General features: G+C 44.4%; 1 protein-coding gene across 3 annotated transcripts in view; it reads left to right on the forward strand.

Annotated features, from left to right (window-relative positions):
* The first annotated feature begins 1,531 nt into the window (after nt 1-1,531).
* The window catches only part of SDCBP2 (syndecan binding protein 2), a 19,749-nt gene continuing 3,175 nt past the window's right edge, over nt 1,532-18,105 (forward strand). Inside the window, exons 1-7 of one of the 3 annotated variants that reach the window (XM_075347808.1) lie at nt 1,532-1,683; nt 8,297-8,358; nt 8,868-8,949; nt 10,245-10,345; nt 11,843-12,004; nt 12,093-12,268; nt 16,452-16,623. In XM_075347808.1, the coding sequence (XP_075203923.1) occupies nt 8,308-8,358; nt 8,868-8,949; nt 10,245-10,345; nt 11,843-12,004; nt 12,093-12,268; nt 16,452-16,623 (744 nt within the window). In that variant the 5' untranslated portion in view covers nt 1,532-1,683; nt 8,297-8,307. Of the gene's footprint in view, nt 1,684-8,060; nt 8,162-8,296; nt 8,359-8,867; nt 8,950-10,244; nt 10,346-11,842; nt 12,005-12,092; nt 12,269-16,451; nt 16,624-18,105 lie in introns of those variants that run through there. The other 2 variants (XM_075347810.1, XM_075347809.1) reach the window with 2 other exon arrangements.

Genomic DNA, 18,105 nt, shown 5'->3' on the forward strand with positions numbered 1-18,105 from the left:
GCAGGAGAAAGGCGGGAACCACCGAACCGGGTGAGGGACCAGACGCAGCTGGCTGCGGGCAAAGACCACCATCCTTTTGGTTTACCAGAGACTCCGGTGTATCTGTCATAGTGAATACAACAGTGCCCTCGGGCTGCGCACTGCACCGCACCACACCACACCACACCACACCAACACGCCCAAGCCTCGCAACCACCGGGCCCCGGGACCATCACCACCTGCCCACGGAGGGGTCAACACCAGGCTGCACAACACCGTCCCCGGGAGCCTAATTAACGGGAGCGGTGGTGTCCACACTCCCCACAACCCGTAGGTGTAGTCACGAACTTACATCCCTAAACACCACGGCCTTGGCCGTGAACCTCCCCACCGAAATCCCCTCACGTAGCGCCAGCCTCCCTTCAGAGCGACGTGACCCCTGAGTGCCGGAGGCGCTCAAGCCACCCACCGAACGAGCCCGGGGCCGAGCGCGGGGCGGTACACATCTACCTCCCGGACGACGTCGCTGTGGGCGGCGAACATCCTCTTCCTGAAGGGGGAGGGACGTTTGGCGTCAGAGCGATGTCACACAGCGGCCGGCCAATAGAAGCGGAAGGGCGGAGATGAGTGGGACGTAACATCCCGCCCACCTCCTTCCTTCCGCATTGCCGGGAAGACGCAGGTAAGCTGTGTTTGTCGTTCCCGGGGTGTCACATGGAGTGATGTGTGCTGCCTCGGGAACGATGAACAACCAGATCACAGAAGGAGGAACGACATTTTGAAAATGAACGACGTGTAAACGAGCAACGATAAGGTGAGTATTTTTGCTCGTTCACAGTCGTTCGTAGCTGTCACACGCTACGATATGTCTAACGATGCCGGACGTGCGTCACGGAATCCGTGACCCTGACGACATATCGCCCGATATATCGTAGCATGTGACGCCGTCATTATTGACTCTTTCACTCCTTTGGTTGATGTGGTATTTCTTTCTGGTGTTCTTATTTTCTTTTGTGTCATACTAATACATTGCGGTTCCTCTCCAATGCTCTGAAATCCAACTGATGAGGGAGAGAGACTGCCCTTTTTTTTATAGGTTTCGTGTCCTGATGGGGCGGATCCCTCTCTCAGTGGGTGCTGTCGTGGACTCCAGAAAATCCCATTACCGGTAAGTAATTTAGTCTTTCCTATAGATGATTTTCATTTTAGTATGTATACATTTTTTTCTATAGTTGATGAGAAAAAGTAGAAAAAGTTGTAAGAATCACTGATATAAATAACCACACTATGAACTCTTTCACGTCTGAATATATATAAATTGAAAAGATATCAATATTATAATGATAATATCTGGCACTATGGTTTCAGCACTTTATGGCATGATTATGAAAATCAGCTACAATGTGTAGAGCAAACCAACAAGATTGGGTGTTTCAGGGCAGTTTTGGTGAGTTTCCCTTTAAGAGATGAAGGCTGAGTAACGCCTACTGTCATCATACACACAAAGTCCTAGGATGCCATTTTCCGCAGTAGTTCTCCTGTTACTGTCATTATGTTTAACCTGTTCTCCTACTTCCCAGTTGTGACCTCATAGTCTTGTGACCGATCTGATGTCACCGCCACTCCCTGGTGGAAGAGACATAAAGAGCCGAGAGGAGGAACGACAGGTGATCGCCAGCTGAGAAGAGAAACCGCAGGCACCAGGTGAGCAACCGCCATTAACTGTAATGATTGATCTTGCCAGTGTAATGACAAGAAGAACTGTAATAAACATAGTACATCGATGTAGCAGAGACAAGTTTGCCATATTTTGAAGTATTCTGAATGTGGTCTTACATAGGACTGCAGGTGAAACCACTACATTACCTTTATAGATTAGCTCAGCTCTGCTTCATTGGTACGTAATGCCTGTGTAAAGGACTAGCAATGTAGGGTAAGTTCATATGGGGATTATGGAAGTAGAACCTTATCGGAAACTCTCCAAATTCTCATAGTTTCCAGTCAATGGCTATCTTCACAAGTCTTTTAAACTCTGAGTTTTTCAAGCAGAAGATGGTCAAAAAATGCCAGATTTACTATTCCTAAAGCCAATTTTGTGCAATTTTATCAGTTAGTTCCTTAGTATTTTTCAGATTTTTTTTTTTTTTTTTTTTTTTAAAGAGTTTTGCCATGGTTTTTGTGAAATCTTTTTTTACTGTCACTTTTTATCACTATGTTCAATAATGAAGAAACTGCTAGCGATTCTTTTTTCGTAATCAAAAACAATGGTAAAAAGCTTCAGAAGATGTCTGTACATCTTATGGACGTCTTTTGAGCTTTCCCATTGACATGTACTGTAAAGTATAGTGCATCTTGCCAGTGGAAAACCTCAGCGGAATGGACGCCACTTCTTTTTACTGCTTGGCATTTTAAGAACCCTGAAGTGCTTAAAAGATTTATAGAATCTTGAATAGAAAATGGTTTATAAGCATTTCTATGTAAAAATCATTCCTTTTGAGCGGTTTCTGATTTCTCAGGCAGTTTCTGCAGCGGAATCAGTCTGAAAAAGACACTTTTGTGCACAGAGGCAAAGAAGAAGCGTTTTCTGAAACAGCTTACACTAAAAACTCATTATTGAAGGTCAAAAAAAAAAACCAAGCAAACAAAAACCTTAGGTTATGTGCACACTTTTTTTTTCAAGTGGATTCCACCACAGAAACTGCCTGAAAAAGCATAAAAAAATGAACATCATACACAGCAATGTAAAAATGACATTGCTGTGCACATATTCAGGTTTTTTTTTCGTTACATCTTTTAACCACCATGAAATGGTAAAAAGAAGTGTCATGTGCATTCTTTGGGCATCTTCTGCTAGGAAACTGCTCGCTAGTGATAGTATAAATCACTGATAAAAGGACGCCGGGAAAAAAAGGCTGCAAAAACGGCCAGCGGAACCGCCTAAGGAAACAGACCAACTTTTTCCTGAAGTGGCTTCATTCAGGAGAACCATGGCGTGTGCGTTAGCGTCTTAAAGACGTCATGTGCACATAACATAAAAATGTTCACTCACAGTTTGAGGATTTGGAAAACGAATTAATATTTCAAGCTGAAACTATCGTACTTCCTCTGAGGATTTCCTTCTTTCCTGAAGAAGTCTTGAACAGTTTTAGAACAGGTTTTAAAGAGGAAAAAAGTTCTGTGCAGCCTTTTGATTGGACAGTGCCTAGTTTGGAGCGGACTCCATCAGGCACAGACACAAAGAAATAAAATGTACTATGATGAAAAAGGTATAAGACTACTTTCACACTTGCGTTGGACGGCTTCCGTTGCGATCCGCAGCCTTGTGGAATTACGGTAACCGTTGCAGGAAACAGTTATATTCCTCATAGACTTCTATTAGCTACAGATAGCAACAGATGGTCTTGCGTTGCATCCGCTGCACGACGCAGCATCGTTATTTTGACGCTGCGTCGGGAACGCTGCATATAACGTTTTTTGAGCAGCGCAATCCGTAAGAGCATGCGCAGCGAAATCCCTCTGGCTCCCTGCACTCGAAACCAGGGTAAACATCGGGTTACGAATCAATGCGCTTTCCCTAGTTACCCAATATTTACCCAGGCTACGGGTGCAGGGAGCCTGACACTTTCCCGCTCTGCTCCGCCCCCTCCTGCACTTCACTCCACGTGTGTACACACACACACACACACACACACACACACACACACACACACACACACACACACACACACACACACACACACGTCCCCAGCCTTGCATTCCTCGCTGCACTGACGTCCTCAGTGCCATGGTCCCGCTCGGCTCCACAAACCCCGCACTCCGCCCCCCCCCTCACACATTCTCGGCGGCCGAACGATCAGCTGATCACCCGGCGACCGGCTGCTGTGAGCGATCAGCTGATCGTTCACAATAGTCTGCCGCCGGTAAAACGAAAGAAGAAGAAAAAAAAAATAAAGACTCCGTTGTTTTGTACGATCCGTTGTGCCACTAAATGCAACACATCCGTTGCATCCGTCACACAACGCAATGCAACGGATGCCATTCAACGAAAGTGTGAAAGTAGCCTAAGAAAGTGGATTTCTCATTTGGAGTCTTTCAAGTGTGGTTGAAGAGATTTTTGAGGAAGATTTTGGAGAGGATCCATAAAACTGTGTGACTATAGCCCAATGCAATGTGTCATCTCCTTTATTACTTAGCTCATCAGATATGCTCTAGTTTCCGCCAAGATCAGTAATTCGAGACTTGTATCTTCTTGTAGGTCTGGTGTGGGCCCTGGAGGGCCAAATACTATTTTTAGTTTAGTGAAATGGAGTTTCAAGCTGAAATCTTACCAGTATAGGCTCTAGGACTTAAAGGGGTTGTCCACTACGTGGACAACTCGTTTTCCATCACTAAGTTTTCCCCCAACAACATATCTCCTATACTCACCTATGGTATCAATGCAGTTCCATTAGGGTTTCCACTGCCTCTCCCAGGGATCACGTGACAATTAATGATGAGTGAGTTTCAAAATACTCAGATTCGCTATACTCATAATGAGTACTGTCTAATACTCACATATACATTCCGAATAGCGTGTGCAATGCAAGTCAACGGAAAATACTTGCAATGTAACGAGTAACCCAAATGGCGTACTATTTGTGCGAGTGGCATTCAGGTTACTCGTTACATTGCAGTATTCCCCATTGACTTGCATTGCACACGCTATTTGGAATTAATACGCGAGTATTAGACAGTACTCATCATGAGTATTGCCAATCCAAGTATTTCGAAACTCGCTCATCATTAGTGACAATGAGAGGCAGTGCAAACAACGATGCAACGGCATTGGTACTGGAGGTGAGTATAGGTGTTGTTGTTATTATGTTGGGGGGGAAACACAGGAATGGAGAATGGGTTGTCCGAATAGTGGACAAACCCTTTAATTTAAACATGTACATCATTACTTCTCATACAGAAGGTTGTCACCAAGCTTTCTCAGAGTCCTGAATGGCAAACCTCCCTAGTGATACACCCTGAGAATTGTAGTTTTACAACAACTGGAAGGCCATAGGGTAAAAGGGCATTTTATATCCTGGTGGGAGTTGTAGCTTCACAACAGATGGATGGTCACAGGATAAAAGCCACTTTTTTAGGATGGTGTGAGAAGTAATTTACCTAATGCTAGAGGGCCACCAGTTTACAGAAGTATTATGTCAGCTGATTCTCGGATTACCTGACCTGATACCATTAATGACGTGGCCATCGGTCGCACCCAGGTACGAGGTGACGCTGGTTTATCATGTGAAGCATCGCTGAATCATGACAGCCTGACCTGATTATTGGTGATTCAGGGAAGACTATATGAGTGTGAGGACCAGAAAATACTCCAAACATTTACTTCCAGCAGTAGAAAAACCAGCTCAGCCTGGAAATCCCTGACCAGTGAGGTTTTATCAATAAGTTTCCTGGAAACATTTTCCCAAACCCTCGAATTTCAGTTCTGCAGTGATGTATCACCTCCTCCTCCATTTGTCATTCAGGAGCTCAGAAAACCTAAAAAAATGACAAGAAATGGATAAGTAGAATCTGAAATTGATATTTTTCTCAGTTTGCTAACGAGTCTACATTAATGTCTATAATTTAAATTAGGGAAAGCTGTGTGACAACCAATATGGCCAGCATTTCTCTTCTGTTAAGAGTCATCACCCACCTTTCCTAGAATCCTAAATGCAAATATGGCAATACATTAACATGCTCCCATATCTCGATATATAATTGCCTTTGTCTGTCTGTCTGTCTGTCTGTCTGTCTGTCTTGCTCCAAAATGACGTCATTACAGTGACAACTGTCGCCACACCACGCGCGCTAAAGAGCCTGCAACCAACGGCTCAGCTAACTGAACAGCCCGAACTACGGGCCGACAGGACGACGCCCGTCACTTTTACCTGCACCCACATCGAGCCCCGACTTCCCGGTGAGTGCTGCACTCCCGGGAGCCCACACCGGGAACCCAGACAACACATACCGACCGCTCGCCTCCCCCCGCAAACATATTACCCCACTCGGCTCCACCCCCCACACTCTGCATGTATACACTGAACACACACACACACGAATAGTGACCTGTCCCCAGCACTGACGTCCTCAGTGCCATGGCCCCGCTCAGCTCCACCTCCCCCGCGCACATTACCCTGCTTGGCTCCGCCCCCCCTCGCACTCTGCCCTCCGCATGTATACACTGAACACACACACACACACACACATCTGGATAGTCACCTGTCCCCAGCCATGCAGTCCCCAGCGCCATGACCTCGCTCGGCTCCTCCCCCCTGCACACATGGCCCCGCTCGGCTCCGCCCCACCCACACACATGGCCCCCGCCCCCGAATCCTTTCTTCACATACAACTGGCAAAAATTATAATATTAAAATTGTCATCAATTGTGACACCAGCCATTACATTATTATTCAATCTACTAACCTACATACACATTCTAGACTACCCGATACGTTCGAATCGGGCCACCTTCTAGTAGCTATATAAAGCCATTGTCTAGTTATCGCCAGCTTTGCAGGGAATTACCTCTGTTTTTCGGCATATTGACTTGTTCTGAATATAATGAAAGTCTTCATTTTGTTATTTATATACACCAAAAACAAAATTATATTGTCTGCAAATTATTCCGGAGATGCCTGCAGAGCATTTCTGTGCTTTTTACCCTGCAGATCAAGAATGTCAAACTCAAATACACAGAGGGCCAAAAAAGTTGCATGCCCTTTAGTCCTCCATACAGAATGAACCCCACATAGTCCTCCATACAGAGTAATGTGCCCCACATAACCCTCCATATAGAATAATGAGCCCCACATAGTCCTCCACACAGAATAATGAGCCCCACATAATCTTCCACACAGAATAATGAGCCCCACATAGCCCTCCATACAGAATAATGGGCCCCACATAGTCCCCCATACAGAATAATGGGCCCCACATAGTCCCCCATACAGAATAATGGGCCCCACATAGCCCTCCATACAGAATAATGGGCCCCACATAGCCCTCCATACAGAATAATGGGCTCCACATAGTCCTCCATACAGAATAATGGGCCCCACATAGCCCTCCATACAGAATAATGAGCCCCACATAGCCATCCATACAGAATAATGAGCCCCACATAGCCATCCATACAGAATAATGGGCCCCACATAGTCCTCCATACAGAATAATGGGTCCCACATAGCCCTCCATACAGAATAATGGGCCCCATATAGCCCTCCATACAGAATAATGGGCCCCACATAGCCCTCCATACAGAATAATGGGTGAGCCATATAAAATCAGTCTGCGGACCAGAGTTTGATATATGTGGTGTAGATGGAAATTATCATTGTCCATCTCCATCTGCAGACTGAAACTATCCAAAAATCACAAGCAGTTAAAAACAAAAAACACAAAAACTAGAGAGTTTTGTTGGGAGAGTTTGCTTGAAAAACTGAAAAAGGAAAAAAAAATGCAGTGTGAACTCACCCTTAAAGAGAATCTGTCAGCAGGTTTTTATCTATGTAATCTGACAGCAGCATGATGTAGGGGCAGAAACCCAGATTCCAGTAATGTATCACAACTGCTGTACCCAGTAAACTGTTTGCGGTTCTGCAGATCTAGCAGAGCTCTGAATGCTGTGTATATCCTCTCCCACACCACTGATTGACAGCTGTCTGTACACACTGTATATTGACAGAAAGCTGCTAATCAGTGGCGGGTGGGGCTACACAGCAGTTGAGTAGGAGACTAGAGACACCTAGTTCTGCAGTGATAATCTCCAGCTGATAAAACACTGATTTTATATAAATAGTATCACATCACTGGAATCAGAGCCTCTGCCCCTACATCATGCTGCTTTCAGATTACATAGAAAACAGCTGCTGCCAGATTTAAATATATATACACACACACACACACACACACATCGTTTTCAGGCAGATTCTAGAGACATTTTATGGGTGTGTTCATACATATTTTTGTTCAGGTGGTAGCATGTTAATTCTTAGGGCTCAGCTCGGAAGCTGCCGGCTCTTTACATGAGAAAGTAGACAGGAGAGACATTAGTGGTGGAGCCACTGCAAAGAAAAATAAGAAACCCGCCAGTGAGGCTGCTTCTAGGAGAAGGCCGCCGGCTTGTTCCTGAAGAGACTTCACCTAGGTAAACCTTGGTGGTTCTGCTGGTGCGGTGAGAGTGATTTTTCAGGTGTCTTTTGTTGGAACAGGTCCATTGTAAAACTCCTCAATGCTCTGTGTGCACCTAACCCTAACAAAATATGGCATCCTCTCATTCCAGGCCCTCCAGTCATGTCTCTGTATCCGTCTCTAGAAGATCTGAAGGTGGACCGGGCGTTACAGGTGAGATCACAATCACGGTTTCTTTTTCTAGTATCCATTTTACTAAAGAACACTTGTTCCCTTTCCGCCATTATTTTTGGGAAATGTGAGGGCAGCCCTTTCACCTAAAATGTCACCAAACGTCTCTGCCTGTAACAACAGAGGCTGGAGGAATAAGGGCCGCCAAGTGCTAATGTACTCAGCCGAAATCTGGGATTATGTCATCATTACCTTCACCCTCCCTCATTTTTATAAAATGCCTGGGGCACAGAGATGGAAACTACAGGGAAGGTGCGGCAGGCAGCAGGGTGACATTCACAACATTAATGTGCTGAGTCACCTGCGGACAGTGTGCTCTCTGGTGACGGCCATGTATCAGCGGTTATCACTTATTTATGCCATGTGAGATGACACAATCTGGTGTTATGTTATCTCACGTGATATAATAATAGATATCGCTCCCTCGCAGGTAAGATGGTGGCGCATGGGGTCACGGGAGTAACCTGTTAATTTTCATTTATGTTTTCCAGGCTCAGTCCAGCCAAGTGATCGCCCAGTCAGTGCCAGCAGCCATAATGCCATCTCCGGCCTGCAGTCAAAGTAGGTGGCAAAGTAGGTGGCATCTAGTAAATGTTTTATCTGTGCACCCACCCTCTCCCTCTGCCAACCAGCCAGCTAGCTAGCTAAACAGCTAGCCAGCCATCTAAACATCCAGCCAGATAGCTAACCAGCCTATAAACAAGCCAACTAGCTAGCCAGCTAAGTAGCTAGCCATCCAGATAGCTAGCCAATCACCTTGCTAGACAGCTAGCTAGCCATCCAGTCAGCCTGCTAGCAAGCCAGCCAGCCAGATGGCTCGCGAACCAGTCAACCAACTGGCACGGCTATTGCCAGGCAGGCAGATTCATAGGCAGAGGTCACATTGTGAGGTCAATGGGCATTGTGACACAACAGTGTTCCTTGCAAGGCGAGGCAGCTTGATAACTCACTAGTGTTCCATGATGCCAGCTGGATCTGCATTGTGACATGCAGTGTTCTGTCTACTGACACTGACTGCCCTATGAAAATATTATTATAATAAAATTATTAATAAGAAAATAATCTAAATTACTTACCGGTAATGGGTTTTTCCAGAGCCCATGACAGCCCCACCAGAAAGAGGGAGGTCCACCTATCTCAGGACAAGAAACCCACTGAATTATAGGTGGCTGCACCTCTCCTCCATATCAGTTAGGTTACAGAGCAAGAGAGGCTTAACAGAAAATAAATATTAATATATACCATCACCAACTACACAAATACTACCACTAAACTATGGATTAAACACAAAGTGCCTAAAAATAAGAAGATAAGTGAAGGAAAATGGTGGTGCTGTCATGCGCTGTGGGGAAAACCCCTTACTGGTAAGTAATTTAGATTTTTCCTTTCCCCCATGACAGCACCACCAGAGAGATTCTGATAGATTCAATACGTAGCACACAGTGAGGGACCACTGCTTGTAGAACCCTTCTACCAAACGTTATAGATACCAGACTGTCTATAGAATCTGCCTATACATCGCCCTCTGCTGGAACAGTGTTGTCACTGCAGAGTCCTTGAATGTAAACTGTCAAATCCTGAAGAAAAGCCATCACCATACGCCCACATCTATAGGTGTACACAAGGAGTACAGCAACCATATCTACATCCCGCAGAGAACTTCTCTCCACTCTAAATTTGTTGTGCAAGTGAATGTACCCTTTTTTCTGTTATCAGCCATAATTTACAGTGGGGGTCATTAATTTATGCCAACTGTCACGTGCTGTTAAGCCTCAGGGCCATATTGATTTTGGGGTTCTGTATCATCAGGTGTCCACTGCTGGCTGAGAATGAGATTTCATCATTAATTCCCTTTTCTGTTACTATAGGTTTATACCCAAGTCTGTCAGAACTGAACAATTACATGGGACTGTTACTGACGGACGAGGAGATACAGCTCAATATGTTGCTGGTTCCATCTGGAGGAAATGTAAGTGTGGTACTACAACTTCCACTCACCATGTCAAGAAAACCATATATAATCCAGTCTGAACTTTAGTTAAAAGTTCTGTTTGGGACCAGGACTTGACCCCGGACCCTACATAAGTCAATGGGGACCCAAACTTCTGTGCTGTAAAATGGTCATAGTGAGGGCTAAGGGGCTCCAAAGTGAATAAGAGCAGGAAAATTACCCTGAAACAAATGTAGTTAGGGAATAAATGAGAATTAAAAATATGAGGTGGCTCCCCCCAATTTTTGCAAATTTTAAAGCAGACAGCTGAGAGCCGATATTATCAGGCTGGGAAGATCCATGCCAATTCGGCCTTTCCCAACCTAAAAATAGCAGCCCGCAGCCACCCTCAGAAGTGGCACACCTATTAGTCGCATCAATTCAGGCACTTTGCCCTGGTGCGGTGGCAATAGCAGCTGACATCAAGCCCAGGGGTTAGTAATGGAGGAGAGATGTCTATCAGACACTCATTACTAACCCAGTAAGTGTAGAGTTAAAACACACACACACACACACACACACACACACACACACGGTAAAATAGTTTATTTGAATAAAGATTCACCCACACCCCCTTGTTCACCAATTTATGAATTAAAGGCGCTGCAGCCTTTCAACAAACTTTATTAGCATACGAACAGCACCTAAACTCCGAACCTGAACTTCCATGAAAAGTCTGTGTTCTAGTCCCACATACCAGGTGTCTGGTACGAACCCTGAACCTTACAGTTTGGCTTCACTCATCCCTAATCATCAGCAATAACTCCTTTAGTCGGATACCTACAGTGCATCAGTGGAAGAAAAATGTCTGTTAATGTAGCAAATCCTCAGCTGTGAGAAGTCAAACTAGCCATACATGACTGTCAGGAGAAGGATAGTTTGGAGGGAATCTATCTCCAGACTCCCTAGGAACATTCAGCGCAGCCAACCGCTCCGCACTGAGCAAAGGGATCGGGCGATTAAATTCCAGCCCCTGATCCTTTTGACCACTCATCTGTCAGGGGATGCAAAATCGCAAGCAGCATGAATCAGATCCTGACTGCACGATTGCTGCCAGGTATATTTTTGTCTGAGATTCTCCCAGGTTAGATGACGCTTGCTCTACACCTCCTCAGCCGGCTCTTCCCAGCTCTGCTCCTGGTGATTGACAAGTTTCTCCCATAGCAGACACCTGTCAATCAATCACTCCTAGCAGCGCTGGGAAGAGCCGACTGGGGGTTGCAGGAGGAGTCTCATCTTCGGGTATCTTCAGTGAGCATATCATCTCTGGAGCATTTCAGAGAAGAGCTTGCCTAACTGCAATCGTGTGGTAGGATCTAATTCATGTGATGGTTTCCCTTTAAGACCTGTATGGGTTTTCAGCCTCCTGATGTTCCTATTTAAAGTCAGCAAGCAGAAGTGATTAGAGAATTGGGTTTTCTCATTACATACAGTGGACAGCCCATTATTTACATTGTTCCATCTTCTCCTCTGCAGGAAGTGGCCGTTCCCCACACCATCCCTGGAGGTCTGGTGGCTCCTGTCACCGGTAATGACATCGGCTTGAGAAGAGCAGAAATTAAGAATGGAATCCGGGAGCTGATCTTATGTAAGGACCAACATGGCAAGGTGGGCCTGAGGCTGCGCGCCGTGGATAAGGTGAGGAGATGCTGGCGTGAAGGCCACAGCCCAGAACGTTGTGGATGAGTCAGTGGGACTAACACACTCCAATGGTCTCTCATTCTAGGGGGTCTTTGTGCAACTAGTCCAAGCCAATTCTCCAGCCTCCCTGGTGGGCCTGAGGTTTGGGGATCAGATCCTACAGATTGATAATCAGGACTGTGCTGGATGGAGCAGTGACCGGGCACACAAAGCGCTGAAGAAAGCCGGACAGGACAGGATCAGCATGGTAGTCCGGGATCGGTAAGTTACTCCACCTCGTAGTTCCAGCGCTGTGCCCCAATCCTCCAGGCTAGTCTTCTGTTCTCGTGGCTATAGCTGTCACATCTTGCATACCATGTGTGACCACTGCAGCCAATCACTGACCTTCGAATATATGGCACAGGACAGATGAGGCCAGTGATTGGCTGCAGTGGGAATGAGAGTACTATAATTTTAGGTGTATTGCGGTTTGTGGGCAGCTTTTTAATTAACTTGGATAAACTCTTAAAAAGTTGTTCTCTATCAAAATGTCTTTACAGTCTGTACACATGGAGACATAGGTCTACATAGGAGCTGTGTACTAAAAACAGTTGTTTTTTTTCCTATAAAAATCCAGAAAAAACAGGCACAAATAATGAAATATACATCAAATACTTACGATTAATTCAGTGACAGCTGCAGCGTATACAACCCCTATGGAAACACAGGGATGGACTAAGACTGCCATGCATCTAGAACAGTGCCCTCTGGTGGACGTTCTGCTTCTGTGACCATCGAGTCTATAGAAAAATGATGCTGAAATACTGCCGCCTACCTGCACTAGACGCAGCCACAGAGTTCTCATCAGTTAGCATGGAAAAACTTTACTTTTTTTTTTTTTTTTTTTTTATAACAATGGCACTTGTACATGTCCAAGAATATTCCTTGCATTAGATCACCTGCTAACAGAGATGAGGTTTAAAGGGAATCTGTCACCAGGTTTTTGCTCCCCTATCTGAGAGCAGCATAATGTAGGGGCAGAGACCCCGATTCCAGCAATGTTTCACTTACGGAGCAGTTTGCTGTCATTTTGATAAAATCATTGATTTCTGTGCTGCATAACTATCAGTTCTCTGAATGTTCAGCTCTGTGTAACCCCGCCCCCACCACTGATTGGCAGCTTTAGACACAAAGTAGCCAATCAGTGATGTAAGTGGGGTTTTACAGGGCATAGGAATATGCTCGATTACCTAGCAGTGGGTTTGCTAGTCCTCAAGTGATAATCTTCTGCTCATAAAACAGTGATTCTATTATAACTACACTAAGTAGCTCAGCAAGTTACTGGAATCAGTGACACTGACTCTGCATTATGCTGCTCTCAAATTTCTTAGCAAAAGCCTGGTGACAAATTCCCATTAAAGGGTTTGACAGGGGCCTGTCATTTACCTGTTCCAAAAAATAAAGCACCATACCTGTGCACAGGTTGTGTATGGTAGTAGGTTTATGTCAATGGAGCTGGGCTGCTATACTACATACAACCCATGGACAAATCTGATCCTCTTTTTTTTTCTTCAGGAAAAAAGGAGCCATCCATTCCCAATCTTGGGTTTGTGGCCATGGCATCATATGATTTAAAGGGGTTGTTCACTACTAAGAAAACCCCTCATCATGCCTCATGTTTGCCCCCATTAAAATATAAAAAAACCTATACTCACCTCCCGTGCTGGTGCTGTTCCATCAAAGTCAGCACTTGCTCTCCCAGGGCCCACGTGAGGTTGTGATGCCACGCCAGCCCTGCATCTGTAGGGCCCTCTAGTGGTCATAATAGGCGTTGGTCCATACATGGCACCAGATCAGATAATATAGAGTAGTGCCCTCTAGTGGTGAGGAGTTCAGTTTATTAAGTTGTATAATTAAATCAGAGCCCTTATGGCCACTGGTATATAATCCAACCATACAATTTTGAGGGCCAACATAGAAACGGTCAATGTACAGATTTCCAGTAACTTACATTAAACCGTTCCTACCCTGAGAGCGTGCTCAGTACATGTCTTCCATAACATCACATGATCTACAAAAAGCCCAATATTGATTTCCAGTAAAAGCAACAAATAGACAAAGCAAAATCCATCATGTAGAGGTCACAGGGTGAAATGAGCAGCCGCTTCCCCTGTAAAATAAACATGACAATCATGCCTTCAAAAGGGACCCTGTAGGATTTTTAGTGTTCTACATCTCCTACAGTGTAAATATATCTTCCACCAGGGGCATACATAGAGATTATGGGGCCCCATAGCAAGAGTTCTAAGTGCACCTCTCCACTGCCAAAAAAAAAATAAAAAAAAAATAAATATTTGTCTGGGTCACATAAGACTATACCTCACAGCTTTCCAGCCCTTACAAAGTGTTTTTCCTCCTATTGAAGCCCCCAGATTCCCCTTTCATTGCAGCTATAAAGTATGATGCCAAATAAAGTGCCCCACAAACACTGTACGATACCCCCATAATGAATCCCCTCCACACGCACATCATAATGACCCCATTGTGCCCCCCTCAAGTACCCCAGTATGGCGACCCCAACACAGTATCATCCCCAAGTGTAACCCTCACACAACCCTCCAAATAGTAGAATGGGGGAGCCTTTCATATAGTATAATTGGCCCCACATAGTCCTCCATATATTATAATGCACCCCCATAGTCATCCGTATAGTAAAATGTACTCCCATAGTCTCCCATATATTATAAAGCCCCCCTTAGTCCTTCATATATTATAAAGCCCCCCTTAGTCCTTCATATATTATAATGCACCCCATAGTTCTTCATATATTATAATGCACCCCATAGTCCTTCATATATTATAACGCACCCCATAGTCCTCCAAATAGTAGAATGGGTAGCCCAAAAAATTATGGCCTTTGGCCAGCAGTGTACTCATTGAGTAAAAGAAAAAAAAAAAAAAGAATTAAAGATAAATATTAACACCCCCCCCCCCCCTCCTCCTCCTCTTTCCCCCATTGCACTGGTCTCTGTAGTGGAGTGTGTTCTGCAGCACTGCACGTGTCGGCGCAGCAGGTGCGCAGTGGTGATGTCATCATGCCTGCTGTGCTGAGATGTCAGAGCACAGATACAGTGGGAGAATGATGGAAGAGGCAGAAGAGCACTCCCTCTTTTGTCATTGCTTTCAAGCGTGTTGGCATCCGCAATGCCAATACACTTGAAAGTGTAATGTCGGGGGGGAGGGGAGGGTTGTGCATTCACGGAACCAGCAGTGGATGCAGAAGACTATGCAGCTCTAGGTTGACTGGACTACAAGACCTGATGTAGCCACTATACAAGATTACTTTGATTAATGCACCACTCCAGCATGGTTTGGGGTTTTTTCAGCGCTTGAGTGACACCTTGTATATAGGCCCCCTGTCATATACTCAACTTCTGGTGGCTTCACCTTTTACGAACGCCACTCTGGTCCTGTGGTGCCATTTGACTGTAACCTGTTGGAAGTCAGAAGTTACGTCACAAGCTCCCAATGCAGATCTATGAGAGTCAGAACAAGGCTCTCATAGACTTTTATTGAGATGTGAAAATTGCCGGCACTTCAGTCTAAACTGGTGCATACTGAACATGACATTCAATATCCAAAATAGCAGTTGCACTCAAGTAAAGGGAAGGAGAAAAAACAAGAATGTAGATGGTGAACATAGGAATATGAATCTGCAATACTGCCAACAACATGAAAGCATTTTTCATTGTTTTGAAAAAGGAGTTACTTAGCAAATAATGGTGGCCAAATTTACATGTGTTCAGATACCATGTCAAGGTGTAACTCATCTGAGTCCTACTCTAATTTCTATGCCTCTTGTCCAAAGTGATCTTTTATATGGGCTAGAATAGAACCTGCAAAAGGAAAATTAAAAACATGTCCTTGTCTGCGCACTCGTCCCAGTTATTTCAGGTGTTTTTCATTTTCCTTTTGCAGGTTCTATTCTAGCCCTTATAACAGGTCAGTTTGGACAAGAGAGGCATAAAATTTAGAGTAGGACCAATATGAGAGTTACAATAAGTTAATTTGAGAGTTAATTTGGCCACCTTTATTTGCTAAGTAACTCATTCATATTTTCTTGGCAGGTATGCATATTCATATTCCAGTGTTCACCATCTACATTCTTGTTTTTTCTTCTTCCCTTTACTTGAGTGCAACTGCTATTTTGGATATTGTATTGAGTTGTGACCTCTGGTGCGCTCCTATGAAACACTGGAGCAGCCGGCAGGTCACAAATCGCCGGAGACTTACTGGAGCGGTGGCGACAGAAGGTGAAGCCACCGAAAGGTGAGTATAACACAGGGGGGCAAGGGACTTTGATTTAAAGCTCCACTCCAGCTGTACAATAAAAAACCCAGATGCAGTTTTCCCCCTAGACCTATCGTAGAGGACGCCACTAACTGTCACCCATGTTTTTTCACAGTCCATTCCAGCGTACAGTTACTCTACAGAAGGACAGCTCAGGACACGTCGGCTTTGTTTACAAGAAGGGCAAGATCACCTCCCTGGTGAAGGACAGCTCGGCTGCCAGAAATGGGCTTCTCATCAACCATTACCTGTGTGAGGTCAATGGGCAAAATGTCATTGGACTCAGGGTGAGCTTACTTAGGCAAATCTTTAGGGAACATATGGGTTAATCGTGGCCATTAACATAAAATTCCAATGTGAAAGGTGCAAGGTTTAGGCATTAGAGAATTACATGAATAACAATTCCCCAGTATAATGTTATGAGTGACAAAACACTAAAACGGCTGCCATAGAGCCTGTGGAAATCTCCATAAATAGGTGTGAACTATGGACTTGCCATTTATGCAATTTTACACACACACACACACACACACACACACACACACACACACACACAGTGAAATAAGTATTGAACACGTCACCAATTTTCTAAGTCTTCTAAAGTTGCTATTGACCTGAAATTCTCCACAGATGTCGATAACAACCCAAGCAATCCACAAAGGCAAAGAAATCAAACCGTAGATGTCCATAAATTAAGTTCTGTGTAATAATGAGAAATGACACATGAAAAGAAAATATTCAACATATGGAGAGAGAGAAGTGCAAAAAGCCATTGAAAGTCATGACACCAGCTGAAATTATCACTAATTAGAAATCAATGACACTTCGTGAAAAATATCAGCAGGTTCAACTGATGGCCTATAAAAAAAGGTGTCTTATTACAATGGTTCCAAACAAGAAACATTTCATGATGGATTAAACGAGTGAGCTGTCTTAAGACCTTCGCAACCTTATTGTTGCAAAACATACTTATGGCGTTGGCTACAGAAGAATTTCTAAAGTACTGAAGGTTCCAGAGACTATTGGGGCCAGAATCCGGGAATGGGAAGAATATTTCACCACAAACCGGCCACGACCTGGTGCTCCCCACAATATTTCAGACACAGGAGTTGTCTAATAGCCAAGAACCACCCATGAAAAGACACAGAAAGACCTGGAATCAGCAGGTACAATAGTTTTATAGAAAACAATAAGTAATGCACTCAATCCTTATGACCTGTATGCACGCTCACCATGCAAGACTCAATTACTGAACAAAAAGCATGTTCAACTGCATTTTAAGTTTGCTCATCAACTGTTAGACAAGCCTGTGAAATACTGGGAGAATATAGTCTGATTAGAGGAGACCAAAATTGAACTCTTTGGATGCCATAATACACACCATGTTTGGAGGCCAAAAGCATGTTTGGAGGCCAAAAGGCACTAATCGCCCCAAAAACACCATACCAACAGTGACGTTTGGAGGTGGGAACACCATAATGTGAGACTGTTTTTCTCTGGCAAACTTCATATAAATCAAAGGAAGGATGAATGGGCAAATTGAAAGATTCTTGATAAAAATCTGCTGCCATCTACCAGAATGATGGTTGAAACAAGGGTGGACATTTAAGCAAGACAATGATGCCAAACACAGCCAAGGAAACTTGCAATTGGTTTCAGATAAAAAAAAGGAAGCTGCTAGAATGGCCAAGCCAATCACCTTACCCGAATCCAACAGAAAATGTATTGAAGGAACAAAAAAGTCAGAGTTCATGGAAGGAGCCCATAGG

The sequence above is a fragment of the Anomaloglossus baeobatrachus genome, chromosome 5, assembly GCF_048569485.1.
Source record: "Anomaloglossus baeobatrachus isolate aAnoBae1 chromosome 5, aAnoBae1.hap1, whole genome shotgun sequence".
NCBI classification, from domain to species: domain Eukaryota; kingdom Metazoa; phylum Chordata; class Amphibia; order Anura; family Aromobatidae; genus Anomaloglossus; species Anomaloglossus baeobatrachus.